Source organism: Camelus dromedarius, chromosome 29 (genome assembly GCF_036321535.1).
Source record: "Camelus dromedarius isolate mCamDro1 chromosome 29, mCamDro1.pat, whole genome shotgun sequence".
Taxonomy (NCBI): Eukaryota; Metazoa; Chordata; class Mammalia; order Artiodactyla; family Camelidae; genus Camelus; species Camelus dromedarius.
Window position 1 is genome coordinate 16,284,792 of NC_087464.1, and position 16,500 is coordinate 16,301,291.

Sequence of the window (16,500 nt, forward strand, 5' to 3'; positions counted from 1 at the left end):
CATCTTTTTTGGAAGAGGTACGCACACACTTTGCTTCAGAACAATAGACAGCAGTCCTATTTGTTGTGCCATCCTGGGAAGGAAAACCCTGTATTTGCTGATGGTGGAGGGAGAGGGTCTCAGGCTCCAGACAGGGCCTTTCCCAGAGGGCTGCTGACAGTCAGTGCCCAGCCTCAGATGAACAGGCATCCTCCCCTGTCCCCCATCGTGGCCCAACACCAACTGCCAAAGGGAACTGCTCTGCAGACGTGCTGGTACCACGCAACGCGCCCCACCCAGCTTTGCCTGTTCCCTACACGGCAGGTGTCCCCTGTCACCTCTGCCCTGCCATTGGTGGATAACCCCGCTTCCCACTTCCCAGAGCACCAGGCCCTTGGCTGCCCTTTCACTTGGGTCTCCCGGGTCACCCCCAACCCCACGCCCTGTCCCCTTCCTGATTCAGAGAAAGAGGCATCCTGCTCATACCCAAGGCCATTTCCCCTGCAGGACACCCAGACCTTCTTGTCCAGCTGGTTGGCGACCTCCTCCCCTCCACTGACCTAATCATGGACATATGTCCCCACCACATTCTCACATTAGAAAACAAGCAAGAGCCTTCCCAGGTCTGCAGCCGCCTTATTTCTCCTCCACCCAGAGCCCTGCCCCCAGCAAACACAGTCCACACCCCCTCCTGTGTCCTCTTCTTCCATTTGCTCCCCAGCCCACTGCAGATTTACCATGGTGTCACCCTGGCCCCACCTCCCCAGCCCAACATTCTCACCCAGTCATTTCCATGAGTTTTTCCTCGTAGTTCTGTGGGGTAAGTTCTTAGAGGTGGACCTGCAGGGTTATGGGGCAGGCACATTTGAACTCTGGGATATTTGTACCCACCTGCCCTCCAGTGATGGTGGATTCACTCCATGTCCTCACTCCTTACCCACATGGCAAGAAATGAGGGACAAAAATTGACAGCTCATTACTATTTTAATTTGGAAATGAAGGAGGTGCAGCTTCTTCCTGTTACACAGAAACGCACATTCGTCCTGCTGCCTCCTGACGGTCACTCTGTGTTCCGACCCCTCCCCCAGCAATTTCACTTCCACTTACTTAGCAGCATCAGTGTTATTATAATTAACCTTTACTGTGTGCCAGGCCCTGTGCTAAGTGCTGTGCAGGCACATCTTGTTTCTTATTCTGATTATTATCATCCCCACTGTACAGCAAGGAAGCTGTGGCTGACAGAGGTGAAACTGCCCGTCCACAGTCACCAGCTTATAAGTGAACGAGCTGGGTTTGGACACAAGCAGTGCAGGTCCAAGGCCCGAGCTTCTAACTTGCACGTGCTCCGCCTGCCCTCTGCCTGCCCACTCCTACACTCAAGCAAAGATGCCACATGCAGAGACCGGAAACCCCAAAAGTGTCATGAACAGGGAAAGAGAAGGAGGCAGGGCTGGGTACCGCCCAGAAGCCATTGCTAGGATGTATTTTCAGTGAAAAAAACCAGGGGCACAACAGTGTGCTGCACACTTCAAGTTTAAAAAGAGAAAGATTATATGCATGTCTGTACTTGTGTGTGTCTGTGTGTGAACAACTTTCAAGGATTTACAAGGAGCCATTCATTATAGTTGTTTTTGGAACAGAAAACAAGGATTTGAGGTGAGAAGAAGGTTGGTTTTTAATTGTGTACCCATTTGAATTCTTTGATTTTTTTTAAGCACAGCATAAATTACTTTTTTAAAGTTAAAAAAAATGCTTTTTAAAGTTAAAAAAATGTGTCATGTGGAGGTGGAGAGATTCTATTAGCCCAGGGTGGGCAGCGTCTGGTCAGCATTGAGTACCAGACACATCTCCATGTGACTGTCCCACAGGCAGAGCCGCAAAACAGACCTAAAGCAGCAGTCACTGTCTTTCTCCCCAAAAACTTCCCTCCTCCCGTCTGCCCTAAGCTTTTTAACATCGCCTGCTCACTCAGGCATCGAAGGAGACGGCAGAAACCTGGGTGGCAGCCTGCACCCGCCTTCTTCAAAGGCACCTCCTGCCTGCGCACAGCGCCAGCTGGACATGCAGAATGAGGGGTGAAGAGGGATGAACCCCAGACTTCTCTGATTCTTCCATATTGAACATGCATTTATTTGTTATTAAAAAATAACCTATTATCTTGTAAGACCCAACTGAAAAATCTTACTTTCTAGGAGCGCTCCTCAGGCAGGGAGTGCCCCTCTGCATGGTCCCTCTATTGCACTTAAATGCCTCCGATTACAAATGTTCTCTTCCTCTTGTCCCCCGTACTAAGCTGGGGTGAGCAGGCGGCAGTTTTAATCACTTTGATCTTTCCACACTTCCACCAATGCCTGTCACTAGTCAATGTTGTTAAATGGAACTATTGGCATTCTGGTGTATTTAATGTTGGTCCTGCCCACAGACTTTTAGTTCCTAATTTCACCATGTCTTCTATCTGTACATTTCCTAGTTTATTTTTTTAGTTAACTATTCTTTTTTAATGGAGGTACTGGGGATTGAACCCAGGACCTGGCACATGCTAGGCGTATGCTCTACCCCTGAGCTATACCCCCGCCCCCTGTACATCTTCTAGTTTAGAATGCTAGACCTATCATTCCTTCAGTAAAGCTGTTTTGAGTGCCTTCTGTGCACCAGGCGGAGTCCTGAGAACACAGACAGGAGTCAGATGTGTCATGTGGAGAGATTCTCATATTAGCCCAGGGTGGTCAGCATCTGCCCTGGGGACCTAGGAGCCGGAGTTGGGAGGTTGTAGGGGAAGGTGGCACAAAGCAGGTTCCTCTCATCTCCAACTGTGTGGCTCACAGGCTTCAGAAGCTGGAGAAGAACAAAGCGAAAGAGCAGGAGCACTGGACCCGGCTTCGGAGGTATTCCTTGCTTCTCCAAAGAGAGAACTTCAAGAAGTGACTGGGCTGCTGCCCTGGGCTCTCTGAAAAGGTTGGCAGCAGGCAGGATTTGCCCTGGGATGCACATGGTGCGAAGGGCTGCAACTCAGTAGGCCTAAGGGGCCTGGACTTGCAGTCTGGGACCTCTGCAGAGCCAGCAAGGGGAGAGAGCCCTCAGGCAGGCAGATGTATCACCCAAATAAACAGTGACATTGTTTCCAGACTTCAAAGTTACTACAGTGTGTAACCCTTCTTTCCCACCCAGTCTAGACCCCAGCAGGGCCCAGGCCATGGTGTCAACCTGAGTCCCAGGCCTTGTGAGGACCACTCGTGTTATAGGCACAGGAGACACTTTGCTCAAGTGAGCAAGACGCCCAGTCCACCCCAGCTATTGTGTGGCCCCCTTTTCTCTCCACCCACTTCTTTTCCCTCTCTTTGCTGGCTCATAAGCTTTATGGAATCACTTTGGAGAGGCTGAGGCTCAGAGTGGTTGAGTGACCGCCGGAGGTCACACAGGTATGAAAGGCAGAATAGGGGCAGGTGAGGAGGCAGGCAGGAACCATGCCATGATTGCCCCTTGCCTGCTGGCTTGGGAACCCTGGCAGAGTATTGGGAGCCTGGGGACGCAGGAGGGGGCAGAGAGGTGTCTTTTTCTTCTCTAGAATCTTCCCTTCTCAGGAAAACTAGGTGGAGGGGTCCCCTGCAGTTCAAGGCCTACTCCTGCCTCTCTGGGGACACCGTGTGGTGCCTTTGAGAACTGCAGGTGGTTATAGCCTTCCAGTTTTTCCCATGATGAACAGCCCATTAAAGCCAACAGCTTGCAGTGTTTGTGACCACAGCTGTTTTTGTGTCCCCATCCACCTCCTCCCCTGGGTCACACATGCTCCTCATTGGCACGACACCTCCCTCATGGCACTGATACATGGAGCTGAATGTCCCCTGGATGAAGGGGTCCCCACCTGAGACACTGCCCCTCATCCTCCCCACCGTGGGAATGAAGACACAGCAGCAAAAAGAACTCTTTGACAACAACCCTTTTCCTCTCACAGTAGGCATGGCGGCAGCTCTCTCTGAGATGCGGAAGGAAAACAGGATGATGGTCTTGGCCTTCCATGCCACCTAAATGTGACAAGGCATCTCCATGGTTTATGTGTTTCACATGTAAACCTTAAGCACCTCGTACAATACAGATAATCCCATCACCTCCATTTCACAGACATGAACTTGAGACTCAGTTTACACAACTTAGAACATCCCATATCAAGTCCTGATTGACTTTGTCAACAGCAAATGTCAGAAACCCAACTCCAACTAACTTTAGCAACAAAGAGAACTTGTTGGCTCACAGTGTGAAAGTCCAGGCGTAATGCCTTCCATGTGGCTGGACCAGGTTTTGTATAACATCAGGAATCTCTCTCCACCTCTGAGTTTTGATTCCCTCTGCTTGGGCAGCAGCATGACCACCAATAACACCCACAGTGAATGTCCCTTTCTCAATGGTTCCAGCAAAGTCCTGAGCCTACTCCTCACTGACCTGCATGTAGTCACATCACTGAACTACTGACGGTGATGACCAAGCAAGCCTATGCATGTGCCCATCCCTGGAGGGACATGGAGGTCATGGCCACCCAAACTAAGGAAGGTAGAGCTGTCTGGAGAAAAGAAAATGACAGGCTGCAAGGGACAAAGGCAGGCGAGGTGCTGAGCAAGCCAAGACAAGGGAAGTGCCCTGTCCACACTCTCCAAAGTCATGTGCTGCCAACACCAGGCTGCCTCCCCATTTCCTAGTATGTTGGGGGAGACGAGCGAGGGGGAAGAAGGGAGTTGGCGCATTCACGGAGAGCCTTATATGCCAGTCCCACCAGAGGGATGAGGGAGAAGGAACCAGGGCTGGCAAAGGGCCAGAAGATGGGAAGAAGAAGCCTGGATGTTAGGCTGGGAATCCAGGGCTCTAGCCCCTCTTGGGACTGGTGCCCTTTGGGGGCTGTGCCAGTGGCCACTAAAGAGGTCCTTGCCCACTGGGAGATGGGGCCCCTTGGAAGCACCAAGAACCTCGGGTCTTCTCAGGGGAGTGTTAGAACTAGGAGGAGGCTAGGACTAGGGCGAAGGCAGCATGCAGAGTTTAGGAGGCACTAACTCTCAGGGTTGTGCACCTGGTTCTGGGGGGGAAGGGTGGACAAAGTGGTCCTAGCCTCGCCCTGAGATAATTAGGGGCTTTGAAGTTAGAGCTCACTTCCCTCCCCAGCCCTATGCAACCCCGGTTCTCCAGGTAGGTGGTGTTTCAGAGAGCATCTATGTGCCCTTCAGATGGACCTGTTTATTTAGCAATGCATGACCAATTCACGGCCCTCCTCCAGGTGGATCACTTGCCCACCCAAGGCTGAGCCCAGCTTTCCAGCCCTGCTCCCACAGAGTCTGCCATCCACCAACGCAGGCAACTCATGACCACCACTCCTCTGCCCCTGGGTTCAGATTGTGACCTATGTGGCGTGTCCTTGAATAAATGTCTTGAATGTAGAACGATCAGCTTAGCTGATCCTCCTTAAAACACTGGCCCACCCAGCATCAGCATCCACACAGTACAGCTGTCTTGGCGGGAGCAACCTGCATGGTCAGCAGGCAGAGGCAGGTCCCTATGGGGGACAGCACTGGTGGCCCACGTGCTTTAGGAACTTTATTTCACACCTCTCAACATGTGCACACACACTTGTCCACCACCACCCACCGTTGTCTCCACCCCAACAGCTGCCTTCTAGCTTTGTGAAAAGTTCCTAGACTTTTTTCTGTGCTCCAGGATCCTCATCTGTAAAGTAGGTATAAGCACCACCTGCCCGCCTCACCTGCGGCCCTGAGGCTAAAACGACTTGAAATTTGTTGGTGAATTTAAAGCCCTCAACACTGACCTGGGCCATCTAGCTGCTCCGTATATGTCCGTCTCTCCACCACGTGGGTTCTGACCGGTTGGGCTGTGAAGGCAGCTCTTCGGAAAAGGAGGGGAGGGCTGTTGACCAGCGGTGACCAGAGCGCAGGTGGGATCAGCAGACCGGCCAGCCCGCAGGTGCTGGTGCCATCCTCTCACGCCTCCCACTTCCAGCACGCATGCGCCCAGACTGCTTCAGACCAGGCCACCTGGCCCGGGGCCCAGGTGAAGTGAGACGCCACCCGGTACCCTCTGTCCTTGTTCAGCTGTCACAAAGGCCGTGCATCTGTGGATAAGCACACAGGCTCTAGAGTTGCACATGGGTCCCAATCCCAGCACTGCCCCTGAATGTCTGTGCAGGCTTGTTAGTTAGCCTCTTCCTTACCTAACTTCCCCATCCTTAAGATGGCCCTGCTAACTGTGCTTACCTCACAGGTTAGCTGAGGACTGAGAGGGAGCACTCGCTCAGGGCTCGCCCACCTGGACGCTGCTCATGGTCCTCCTCCCTCTGAATGTGTACACAGGTTTCTCCTGGGGGCTGCGAGCAGAGCTGGCCCAGGAAGGGGGTGGGGGCGTGGGAGTGGTGGGAGGCGCCCCCTTCCCGTCTCCAGTCCTCTCTCTTATTAGCAGGAACATGTTAATGAAAATTCACACCCAGGTGCCAATAAACAGTGGGCCGCTCCTGGGCTGGGAGAGGGAGGAGAAGCTCTCTGCAGGAGATGGGGCTGGCCGAAATGAGCCTCACTTATCTGTGAAAAGACTTGCTAATAACTTTAATTCCTCATCCTAAACCACGGAGCCTTTGCCATGCAAACAGATTTTCTAAACCAGGCAGGCCCCGGGAAAGACTCCCCGCTTGCTCCAGGTAGTGTTCTGGGACAGGGGACTGAGAGGGGGTGGAGGTGCAGGAAAGGGGGCAGAGCAGTGAAGGTGTGAGGTCCCACCCCTTGCAGGGCCTCTGCTTTTGGATCCCTCTCTCTATAGCCAAATGCTGGCCAGGGTGTGCCTGGACTCTTGAATTCCGCAGCAGTGCCCCACCAGCCAACTCTGAATTACTGCCCTTTCTGGCCTGGACCAGGGCTGGGAATGATCTCTGAAGTCGTTTCAAAACAACTTACCAGTATCAGTGGGTAAATAGATAAACTGTGGTATAGCCATACAATGAAATCAATGAAATATTATTGGGCAATGAAAAGAAATGAAGCAATGATACATGAGAAAACATGATGCTCAGTGAAAGAAGCCAGATACCAAAGGCCTCGATATATGACTCCATTCATACGAAACGTCCAGAACATAGAGATAGAAAGCAGGTGAGCGGGCTGAGGGGAGGAGGAGGGGTATGGAATAATGCAGAGCTGCTGCTAATGGTTGGTTACAGGGCTTCTTTTGGGGGTGAACAGTGATGATGGTTACATAACTGTATGAATATACTAAAACCACTGAATTATGTACTTCAAAAGGGTGAGATTTATGGGTACATAAATTATATGCCAATAAAGCTCTTATAAAAAAATACCAAGGTCAGCATTTCAAAGATGCTTGAGGGGGGCAGAGGGAAGAACTGAGTATCTATAGATGGTGGAGGGACCCTCAGGCAGACAGGCTACACCTCCTTGCACACCTACCCCCGAGGCCTGACTGCTCACCAGATTCCCTGACTGAAGCCAGCCTCCTTCTGGGCTCAAGGCTCCCCTCTTTCCCACACAGCACTTCCCTTATCTGAATCCAAGCCAATATAGAGAAGAGTGTGGCAGCTTGGCCTGGTTCCAAATCAGCTGTGACTCTGGATGCAAACCTAATGGATCTCTCATCTCACCGTAGCCACAGGTCTCTCGGAGGTCATGGTTACATAAACTCGGGACTGACCCACTGGTGTTATTTTATGTCTCTAAACCACATGGAAGAGAAGCCAGAGTGAGGGGAGATGGGAAAATCCCAGGGTCCAGGCCATGATGCTTCAGCACAAGGGGAATAAGGACTTCGGATACATGCAATGAACCCTCGGAGCTGGTGTCCCCTCAGGCCCCAGAATGAATGGAGCTGGCAAAACCCTACCAGGGCTGAGAGCTCAGATCCTGAAGTCATCCTGAGTGCTGATCTTTGGTTTATTCTTCTGTAAAATGATCACTTGAGCATAAAATGTATAAAGAACCCGATGCACAGGAAGTACTCACTAGTGGAAATGTATTTTCTATGGAGATGGTTGGCTTTATCCTCTCCCCACCAAGTTCAAAGCAAAGATGGACAGACTCCACTGGATGCCACTTTCTCACATGAAGCTCCACACCCTTCAAGCTGACCTATCTGGAACAGGAGGTGCTAAGCCAAGGCTGGGGGCAAGAAGAAAGGGGACTGAGCCTGTGTGCTTTGAGAGCTGAAGATAGCAAGAAACCCTCCCAACTCTCCCACGTTCTTTGGAGAAGGGGAAAGGAGCTTTGTGTCCATGTAGCATAAAAAGAACTTGCCAACTGACACCAGAACATAGTTTATTCACAAATAAATAAATACATACTAGGCAGAGCCTCCTGCCTGCCTCAAAGTGTCTACCCTATGGGTCTCTCCATCGCGGGAGGGATTGGAGAGAGCCATCCTGGATGGGGACAGACTCTCACGTTCAAAAATGCCCATGCCAGTATCCCCGGTGCCCTCTTCCAGGAAAGGGAGCCTGGAGAGGGACCGCTTCGAAGGCGCGGCGGCCAAAAAGACGTCGGTGCTCACAGAACAGGGCGCCAGTTGTCCGTCGTCACTCCAACTGTTCAGGCCGGTGGCCACTCCAGGGGCATCCAGGTCTCCAGTAGTGCCAGCACGTCCCCGTCGCCGGGAAAGAGCTGTGGGGAGAGAAGGGACAGCGTGGACCTCAGCGTTGCCCGCCGAGCGTGGGTGTCCGCCCTCGCGAGCTCCACTCTCGGGGCATTCTGGCGGGGAACGGGACCCCGTCCCCTACGTGTCCTCTCCCTCCCCTTGCCGCTTGAGCGTCCCAGGCACGCCAACTATGTTGCCCGGAGAGGCTGGGCCACCGGTGGTGGGGCAGGTCTCCGGAGTGCGCGCCGGGAGCACAAGACAGTAGGTAGCGCCACCCACCACGGTGCAGAGCGAGGAGTTCCACGCGAGCAAGGAGGTACTAACCGGAGATGCGTGGTCTGGCTCCAACGCCTGCCCTTCGGGGCACGCCGCCTCGTGGTAGAGCACAGGCGGGTCGCGCGGCTTGGGCGCCTCTAGGGGTGCTGGGCAGGCGGGCGGGGACCCCCAGCACGCAGCGGCGCTGGCGGCTGAGCCCAGGCCGGGGCCGCACGTCTGCGTCTGCGCGGGGCCGCCGTCGGGGCACAGCGGGCAGCCCCGAGGGAGCGCAGAGTCGTTGCGTCGCCGGCGCCGGCGCTGCAGGCTCTCCTCGCTGAGGCCCAGCACGGCCGACAGGTGGCCGATGTAGCGGATGGCCAGGCGCAGGGTCTCGATCTTGGTCAGGCTCTGGCCGGCGGGTGCCACGGACGGCGGCAGAAAGCGGCGCAGCTCGTGCAGGGCGCGGGCGAGCGTGCGCATGCGCAGCTTCTCGCGCTCGCTGGCGCTCTGCCGCTGCCCGCTGCCCAGGCGGCTGCTGCGCGCGCCGCGCCTCCCCGCGGTGGGGGCGCGGAGGGCTGCGCGGGCCACTGGCCGCCCGGGGCTAGGCACGGGACTGCCGGCCGGGGCGCTGTCCCAGGAGTCCGGGGACGAGGCGGGGGAGCAGCCGAAGTCCCTGTCGGAGGTCGGCGGCGGCCGAGCTGGGCCCCAGCTCGCAGAGAGGATCCAGGACTCAGTGAGCGGCGGACACAGGAACTGGGCCATGACAGCGGCGGCGCTTCTTGGGGCCGGCGGCCAGCGACCGCTTTATCCCGAGCCCGAGGTGTGAAGTGGCCCCTTCCAGGCCGCATCAGCACTTCAAAGCGGGCTCGGGGCCTGGCGGGGCGGGGCTTGACCCTTTGAACCAACGGCGGGGAGGCGGGGGGAAGGTGCCTGCCCTTTAGCTGAGCCAGGTTGCCCAACCTGGGCCCTCACGTTGGCACCTGACCCAGCCACTGGAGCCTCCTGCCTGCGCCAGTGGCCAGCGCTGTCTAGGGTTTTGGGCAAGCTCAGCAGGATAAAGGAAGCAAAATCAAGGAACTGAAAGTCCAGTACCTAGTTTTGGGGCTGCCTTCACCTTTTGGAGACCCTATGCAAATTCTTAAATTTTCTTGCATCTTTGTTTCCAGTTTGTATAACGGGGCATACTGCAGCCAGGTCTGTGGACTCGGGTATGGACGGGATGGGGTCCTGAATCCTGCCAGAAGGGAGAGGAACAGTAATCCGTTCCTCCTCTGAGGCAGGCTGGTCCTGGATGTGCCCTTCCCTGGTGGTGTTGAGTGGGAGGGACACCATGAGGAAGCTATCCCAGGCAAAGCCAACTAGCTGGCTGAATCTGGTAAGGTTCTGGATCGTCTTAGCCAAGAGAGGGGAAGCCCACTGCCCTCTGGGACGCCCTCAGCCTGGCAGTGTCAAGGGCTTGGCCTGGTGCCACAGCTGCCACCACTGGCCCCTAGCTGATACTCTGCCACTTTGGGGCAGGTAAGATGGGCTTTGCCAATGAAATGTGAGTGAAGATGACATAGAAAAAGCATTTAACAAAATTCAGCACCCCTTCCTGATAAAAATTCTCAGCAAACTCTGACTAGAGGGGAACTTTCTCAATCTGATGAGAGGCATCTAGAAAGAACCTACAGCTAACATACTAAATAGTGAAAGACTGAAAGATTTCCCCCTACTATTGAGAACAAGGCAAGGATGTCTGCTCCTACCCACACCTCTTCAACGCTGTATTCGGGGGCCGGGGGGCGGGGTGTTCTAGCTTGTGCAAAAAAGAAAGAGAAATAAAAGGCATACAAATTGGAAAAGAAGAAATAAAACCATCTCTACTTACAGACAACATGACTGTCCACATGGGAAATCTCAGAATCTCTATTGCCTGGCTGACCCCCCCAGGGGTTTGAGTTTGCACCTTGTCACAATAGCTACTTCATGCCTACTCTCCAGCTAGACTGTGAAGTACCTGGTGTCTGGCATTATGTCCTCAAGAGAAGTGGTATCTAGGGTCTCATTCAGTGTCGGAGGGTCTGGTGTTTTAAATCCCCCATGTTTTCCAGTTCTGTGAGACTGATGGGTGAGCTGGTTTGTAGCAAAGAAAGCTAAGTGGCTTGGTACTTTCCCTCTGGGCATCTTTGCTCACCAGGGCCTCCTCCCCTTGTCTCTTTTTTTTTTTTTACTGCCTTTGGCCTCCTTTCACACCCTCTACACCCCCTCCTCTGCAGTCTGTCCCAGCAGCCCTAGATGCTTATGCCCATGGTCACATTAGGAGAGGCAATGCCAGCCCCTCTTTGGGGAGAAGTGGAGGAGCCCACACTGTGGGCATATGCCATAGGACCCATCATATTCCCAAGGAAAGCCTGGCCCAGGAGGACCCTGCTCAGCCTCCAGCTGTCAGCAGGGTCTGCTCTGTCTGGACCCTGGCTGATGGATGCCTTCCTGGGCTTCTAGATCCAAGCCAAGAACCAGGCATTGAAGCCCAGTGATGGGCCTCTTCAATCCCACTGGACCAGAGGTAACAGTGGGAAATGGTTTTGCACCCAAGCAGAAGCGGGTGCAGAGTAAAGGCTGGACAGGCCAGAGGGGTGTGATCCCAGAGGTCTCTGGGCAATCTGCTGCCAGCCTCTGAATATAAAAAATTCCTCCAATTCTACATGATTTTGATTTCAACTTTGTAGCTAATAATTGAGAAGACTCGGGATGACCCAAATTCCTAGGCAATCAGCCATCCTTTTGTTTTATTGTCATATCTTTATTTATTTGAAAATGTAATACATGCACATGATTAAAAGTCAAGAGGTGAACAAGTAGAGAGGGTATAACAGATCTCTTTACTATCCTGCCTCTGAGGCCTCCAGTTTCCAATCCAGAGGAAACTGCTATTAATGGTTTGTTGGGAACAATGCTCTGAAGTGAATTTTTACTTAAGGACAAAATCAATCAGACATTCTATGGATAAGAGACCATATGTGTGGGAGGCCAACTATATATCCTGAAAACAGCTTGGCCCCTGAGGATTCTCAGATCTGGGGCCCAACCATTCATATTCACTGCTCACTTACGTGGGAGCCACCGAGAGACCTGGAGCAGGAGCAGGGCACCATGAGCGGTACATGGCAGGAGGATCTCTGATGTCAGGTTTGAGAGAGAGGTACAAGGACCCAGGGGTGCCTGTGGAAGCAAAGAACCCACAAAAATGGCATGAGAGAGGCAGGGCAGATGGGAGGGTTCCACCCCCAACTCCAACCTTGGGGTCTTCAGCCCTAAGGCTGACAAATGGAGGTGCCACATGGGAGTCCCTCCTCCTGTTGCTCCTGGGTCTCGGGGGCCAGTGTGTGCAACAGCCACGCAACAGCTATGGTCAGTGGGCCTGATGAAGCCAAGTGGGGGCAGAGGAGGGACCCCCCAAACTGGAGCCTGGGCTCTACCCTCTCCTGTCAGCCAGCTCCCTTTTCCCTCTCCTCACGCCTCTCACCTTTGATCTCCTTATCACCAGCCTCTCCGGTGGGTTGGGTTCATTAGGGAGCTGCCCGACTTAATGAGTTCTCCGGGCAGGGCCCACATGCCCTCCCGCTGGGGTGAGGACTTCACACCTCTGGGGCCTGTGTTTTGACAAGTGCCGGAGCCAGTGGCTCCTGCTCCCCTGGCCCGAGCCTGCCTTCTCCTGCCAACGTGTAAGGCTGGGAAACGAGGCCTTGGGGCAGCCCCACTGAGCAGAGGTGGGAGTTCAGTCGGGGTCTGTGGCCAGGGTTGGGGCAGGCAGGACAGAGCAGCACCCTCTCGGGTTTGGGCCTGGGTCTCAGCCTTCCTGATAGGAACCGGCCAGCTTCCTCAAGCCAGGCCTGGGTCCTGGGCGCTGCCCTCCTCCCACCTCATGAGCCTCAGTGCCCTCATTTCCCGGCCAGCCCCTCTGACACAGGAGTGCTAATCAAAGGTGCAATGTCAGTGCTCCCCTTGCAGCCCCTAATCCCCATCCCCGCCGGAGCCAGAGGCCCCAGGAGTAGGAAGCAGCTCTCTCCTACCGCCAGCCTGTTTAGCATCAGCAGGCACACCTCCTGGGAAGCTCCTAATCTGGGTGTCCCCTACTGCCAGGGGTCTTCCTGCCACACCACAGTACCAGCCCCAGGGGCAAGCTTTTTCAGGGGAGCAGTTATTACTTATGTCCCCCACCTTTAGGCAGCCTAGGACACCCCTTGGGGGTGTGGCCAGTGTGGCTCAGAATAGAATCCCTGTCCTGTCACGTACCACCTGTGTCACTTGGGTAACTCACTCTCCATCTCTGGTCTCCAGCCTCTGCTTCTATGCCATGAATAATACCTACTGTGCTGACAGTTGCAAGGATCAAATCATACTGCATGGACTGTGCTTCATGCAGCGCCCACATGCATGTTCCTGCTGTCACCTGGGGCTTGGCACTGTGCTGGGGCTTGGCTGGGTCACAGCTCACAATCACACTGTGATGTGGGTATCACTGCCTCACTTTATAGATGAGGAAATGAGGTGCATAGAGTTGGTCTTGTGCCATATGGCTCAGAGGGGCAGAGGTGGGATCTGTCTGACTCTGTCTGGGACCAAAGCTGGTGTTCTGTCCTCCCCACCACCTCCCCTGTCTCTTCAGGAGGACTCCAGTGGCTGCTTTCCCCCTGGAAGGCTGCCCTGGGGTGGGGACACTGCTGGGACCTATGGAGATATAAAAAGAAAAAGGTTTCCAGACCCACCCTGGACCTGCTTGAACCAGAATCTCTAGAGATTTGGGGTATTAAAGGTAAAATCTGAGAATTACGAAGCTCAGCCACTTTTAAGCAGTAATGCCCTGTAGTGAACACCTTCTCCCCTATCCAGAGAGTGGAAAAGGCACAGGGAGTGCCCAGCCCCCCACCATGGGTCCTAAGCCCCCTTGGGTCATGGATAGATGAGGCCACGCTGGTGCCGGAGAGGGGGCTGCAGCCACCTGGAGCTCAGAGCAGAGGGCCCAGCAAGAAGGCTGTCAGCTTCTCCTCCAGCTCCTCCTTCCCCATCAGCCTCCCAGCTAAGGCCTCAAGTCTCCCAGGAAGCCCCTTCCTACTGAGATCACCCCCACCCCTCACACCTTTAGCTCCTGGAGCCACCGAATTGGCAAGCCATATGGAATAGATTATTCTGGACCCACAATAATCTGATTATCTTGGTCATGGATCAGCTGGATGCGCAGCCAGTGGAAGTCACAGGAGGCAGAGGAGTGACGAGGAGGGAGGGGGTGGGAAGAGAGGAGAGAGATTTGTCAGATTCTGGTAAAGGCTCAAGAGGAAGTGCCAGAATCTCTCAGGTTCTGGGAGCCGGGCTGAGAATACAGGGTAAGTAGATCATGCCTCTCTCCTTAGGGCTGTCACATTGATGCTCCTTCACTTCACCTGGCTTCGTGGAGTCTAAGTCTAAGCCTTAGAGTGAAACATGGGAAAACCGAGGCGGAAAGGGGTTATGCCCAAAGCAAAGACGCAGACATGTGAATGTGGGGAAACTTGTCACACAGCCCCTCAGTTTCTCCAGCTGTAAAATGGACCAGGGACTCCCAACTGCTTGCTGAGATACCTTGGGAGACTGCATGCCTCGGCTGGAAGGCACCCTTCTCAGGCCAGAGGTTTGCCCCTGGGTGTCTGGTATCCTTGCATTACCAGTCACAGACAGAAGAGGGCGCTGCCCAACCACCTGGGATCCTGGGATCTGAGCTGGACAGCGCTACCTCCAACCAAAGGCCCTTTTTTCTGGGTCCAGGATAAGGAGGTAATGAGCACCAGGAGCCAAGTAGATGTGGAGCTGGGTTAAGAAGTGTGTGAAACTGGCTCAGTGTGATGGGCTTTGTGACTCTGGACAGGCTACTTGCTCTCTACAGGCCCCAGTGTGCTCATTTATTCACTGGGGAAAACATGCACCTGTATGCAGAGAGGCAGAGCAAGATGGAGCCCAGAGGAATGAGGAGAAGGGGAACAGGTTCAGGAGGGCAAGGGCCAAGCAGGGCTTGGGTCCCCCTATCTTCCCTACACACCCCTGGGAGCAGAGGCTGGGACTGATCAGCCCACAAGCTGACCAAAACTCTAGGCAGGGGATGCCCTGAGCTCCATGCCCTCGCCAACTCCCCAGTGAGGATTTGCAGGCCCTGCTCAGTCACCAACTTGGGGCGCCTCCAACACCAGCCCCTGATGAAAGCACAGGATGGAGCTCTCTCCAGGCAGGATGCACAGGTTTCTGGCCCCTTCTAACCCCACCCCTGCCCTGGCTGACGGCACAACAGCACAGTGAGGTGCCAGGACAATGGTGAGGTTCCTGCAAAGTCGCTGGGTAGCTCAGGCCCTCAGCCAGCTCCAGGTCATCTTTCCCAAGAGCAGGGGAAGGAGCATACCCCATCTTACTTCCCAGAGGTATCTGATTTCAGAGCCAATAAAAAGCAAAGTAGGGGCTCCTAGGACTGAGCTGGACTGCCTGGGCAGGCCCTGGGGGAGTGAGGGGCCTCTGGGCATAGGATCCTTTGCCGGGGTGGGGGTGACAGTGGCATCCCTGGACAGAGTGAAGAATATGTAGGGGGAGGGGACAGAGCATAAGTTGGCCAGATAATCAATCAAGCAGAAGAAGGGTCTCTCACATGACCAGTACTGATTATGTGCCACAGCCTGAGGACAGGATGAACTCAACCCTCAGCTCTGGAGGTTTCCCCACCAAGAGAAATCCAAGATCCAGCCCTTGAATGAGCCAAGGAAGTTTCCTTCACCCTTGGAGATTGTGCCCCACCCCAGGCCCTGGAAGTGCACAGTCAGTGTCCCGCACAGGCGGCCAGGCTGGCTGAGGCCCCCGGGAGGGCCAGCACTGCTGCTGGCCACCCACAACCAGGTTGGCCTCCACAACCCACCTCCGGGGCTCCCCAAGACTGGCCTGAGGCTTCAGAACAGCCTCAGCATCCTGATAAGAAAAGATTAAAAGTGTAAGTGAAGACCTGCTGCTGAGTGACAGAACCAAGTCCCAGAAAAATCCCTTCAGTATGACTCCACTGATAAAAGGAAAAGCAAAAAACAAAAATCAAGAAACCAACCCCTACACAGAAAGGCATCAAATGATACCACACATTTTGTAAGGGTCTACTGAGTGTATGTGCGTAAATGCATGCTCAGCGAATCTATGATGATGTACCAGGACTTACCTGGTGTGGGGAGTGGGGGCAGGGCTGGGTTCTGAGGGGTGAAAAAGGGAGACTTTAATCTTATATGTAATGTCTAAAAATATAGGTATAAGGTTATACCTATGTGGAAAACTTTAAAGCATCTGTATACACTAGAGAATTTGTTACCTAAACTGTTATCACCACACTGTGGAGTACCAGGCATGCCTTAAAAATCCCACTGCAGAAATACAGCTACTGATATGGAAAGTTATTAATACTTTAGAGAGAAAAGCTGGTCACAAAACAACATGCTCTTTTTATAGCCAACGGAATTGAATGCAGGGACTAGAACAGATATTTGTACACCAACATTCATAGCAGCATTATTCATAATAGCTAAAAGGTGGAAACCACCCAAATGTCCATCAACAGATGAATGGATAAACAAAATGTGGTATATTTACAAGAGAATATTA

At 53.8% G+C, this 16,500-nt stretch overlaps 2 protein-coding genes across 2 annotated transcripts in view; one reads left to right on the forward strand and one right to left on the reverse strand.

Moving 5' to 3' along the window:
- The window catches only part of WDR93 (WD repeat domain 93), a 41,147-nt gene extending 37,376 nt beyond the window's left edge, over positions 1-3,771 (forward strand). Inside the window, exon 17 of the mRNA XM_010986746.3 lies at positions 2,805-3,771. Coding sequence (XP_010985048.2) covers positions 2,805-2,904 — 100 coding nt within the window. The 3' untranslated portion in view covers positions 2,905-3,771. The remainder of the gene's footprint in view (positions 1-2,804) is intronic.
- A 4,503-nt stretch (positions 3,772-8,274) lies between these two features.
- On the reverse strand, positions 8,275-9,708 carry MESP1 (mesoderm posterior bHLH transcription factor 1). The gene is made up of 2 exons (XM_031440561.2): positions 8,932-9,708; positions 8,275-8,633 (listed from the first exon to the last, which is right to left on the reverse strand). Exons 1-2 carry the CDS (start codon positions 9,622-9,624, stop codon positions 8,562-8,564), a joined length of 765 nt encoding a protein of 254 aa, XP_031296421.2. The 5' UTR covers positions 9,625-9,708; the 3' UTR covers positions 8,275-8,561.
- Between the last annotated feature and the right edge of the window lie 6,792 nt (positions 9,709-16,500).

Excerpts from the sequence above, each read along its gene's own strand:
- MESP1 (XM_031440561.2), bottom strand. The coding sequence starts at position 9,624 with ATGGCCCAGTTCCTGTGTCCGCCGCTCACTGAGTCCTGGATCCTCTCT. Across the intron at positions 8,634-8,931 it reads AGCCAGACCACGCATCTCCG|CTCTTTCCCGGCGACGGGGA; the intron begins GTTAGTACCTCC and ends CTCTCCCCACAG.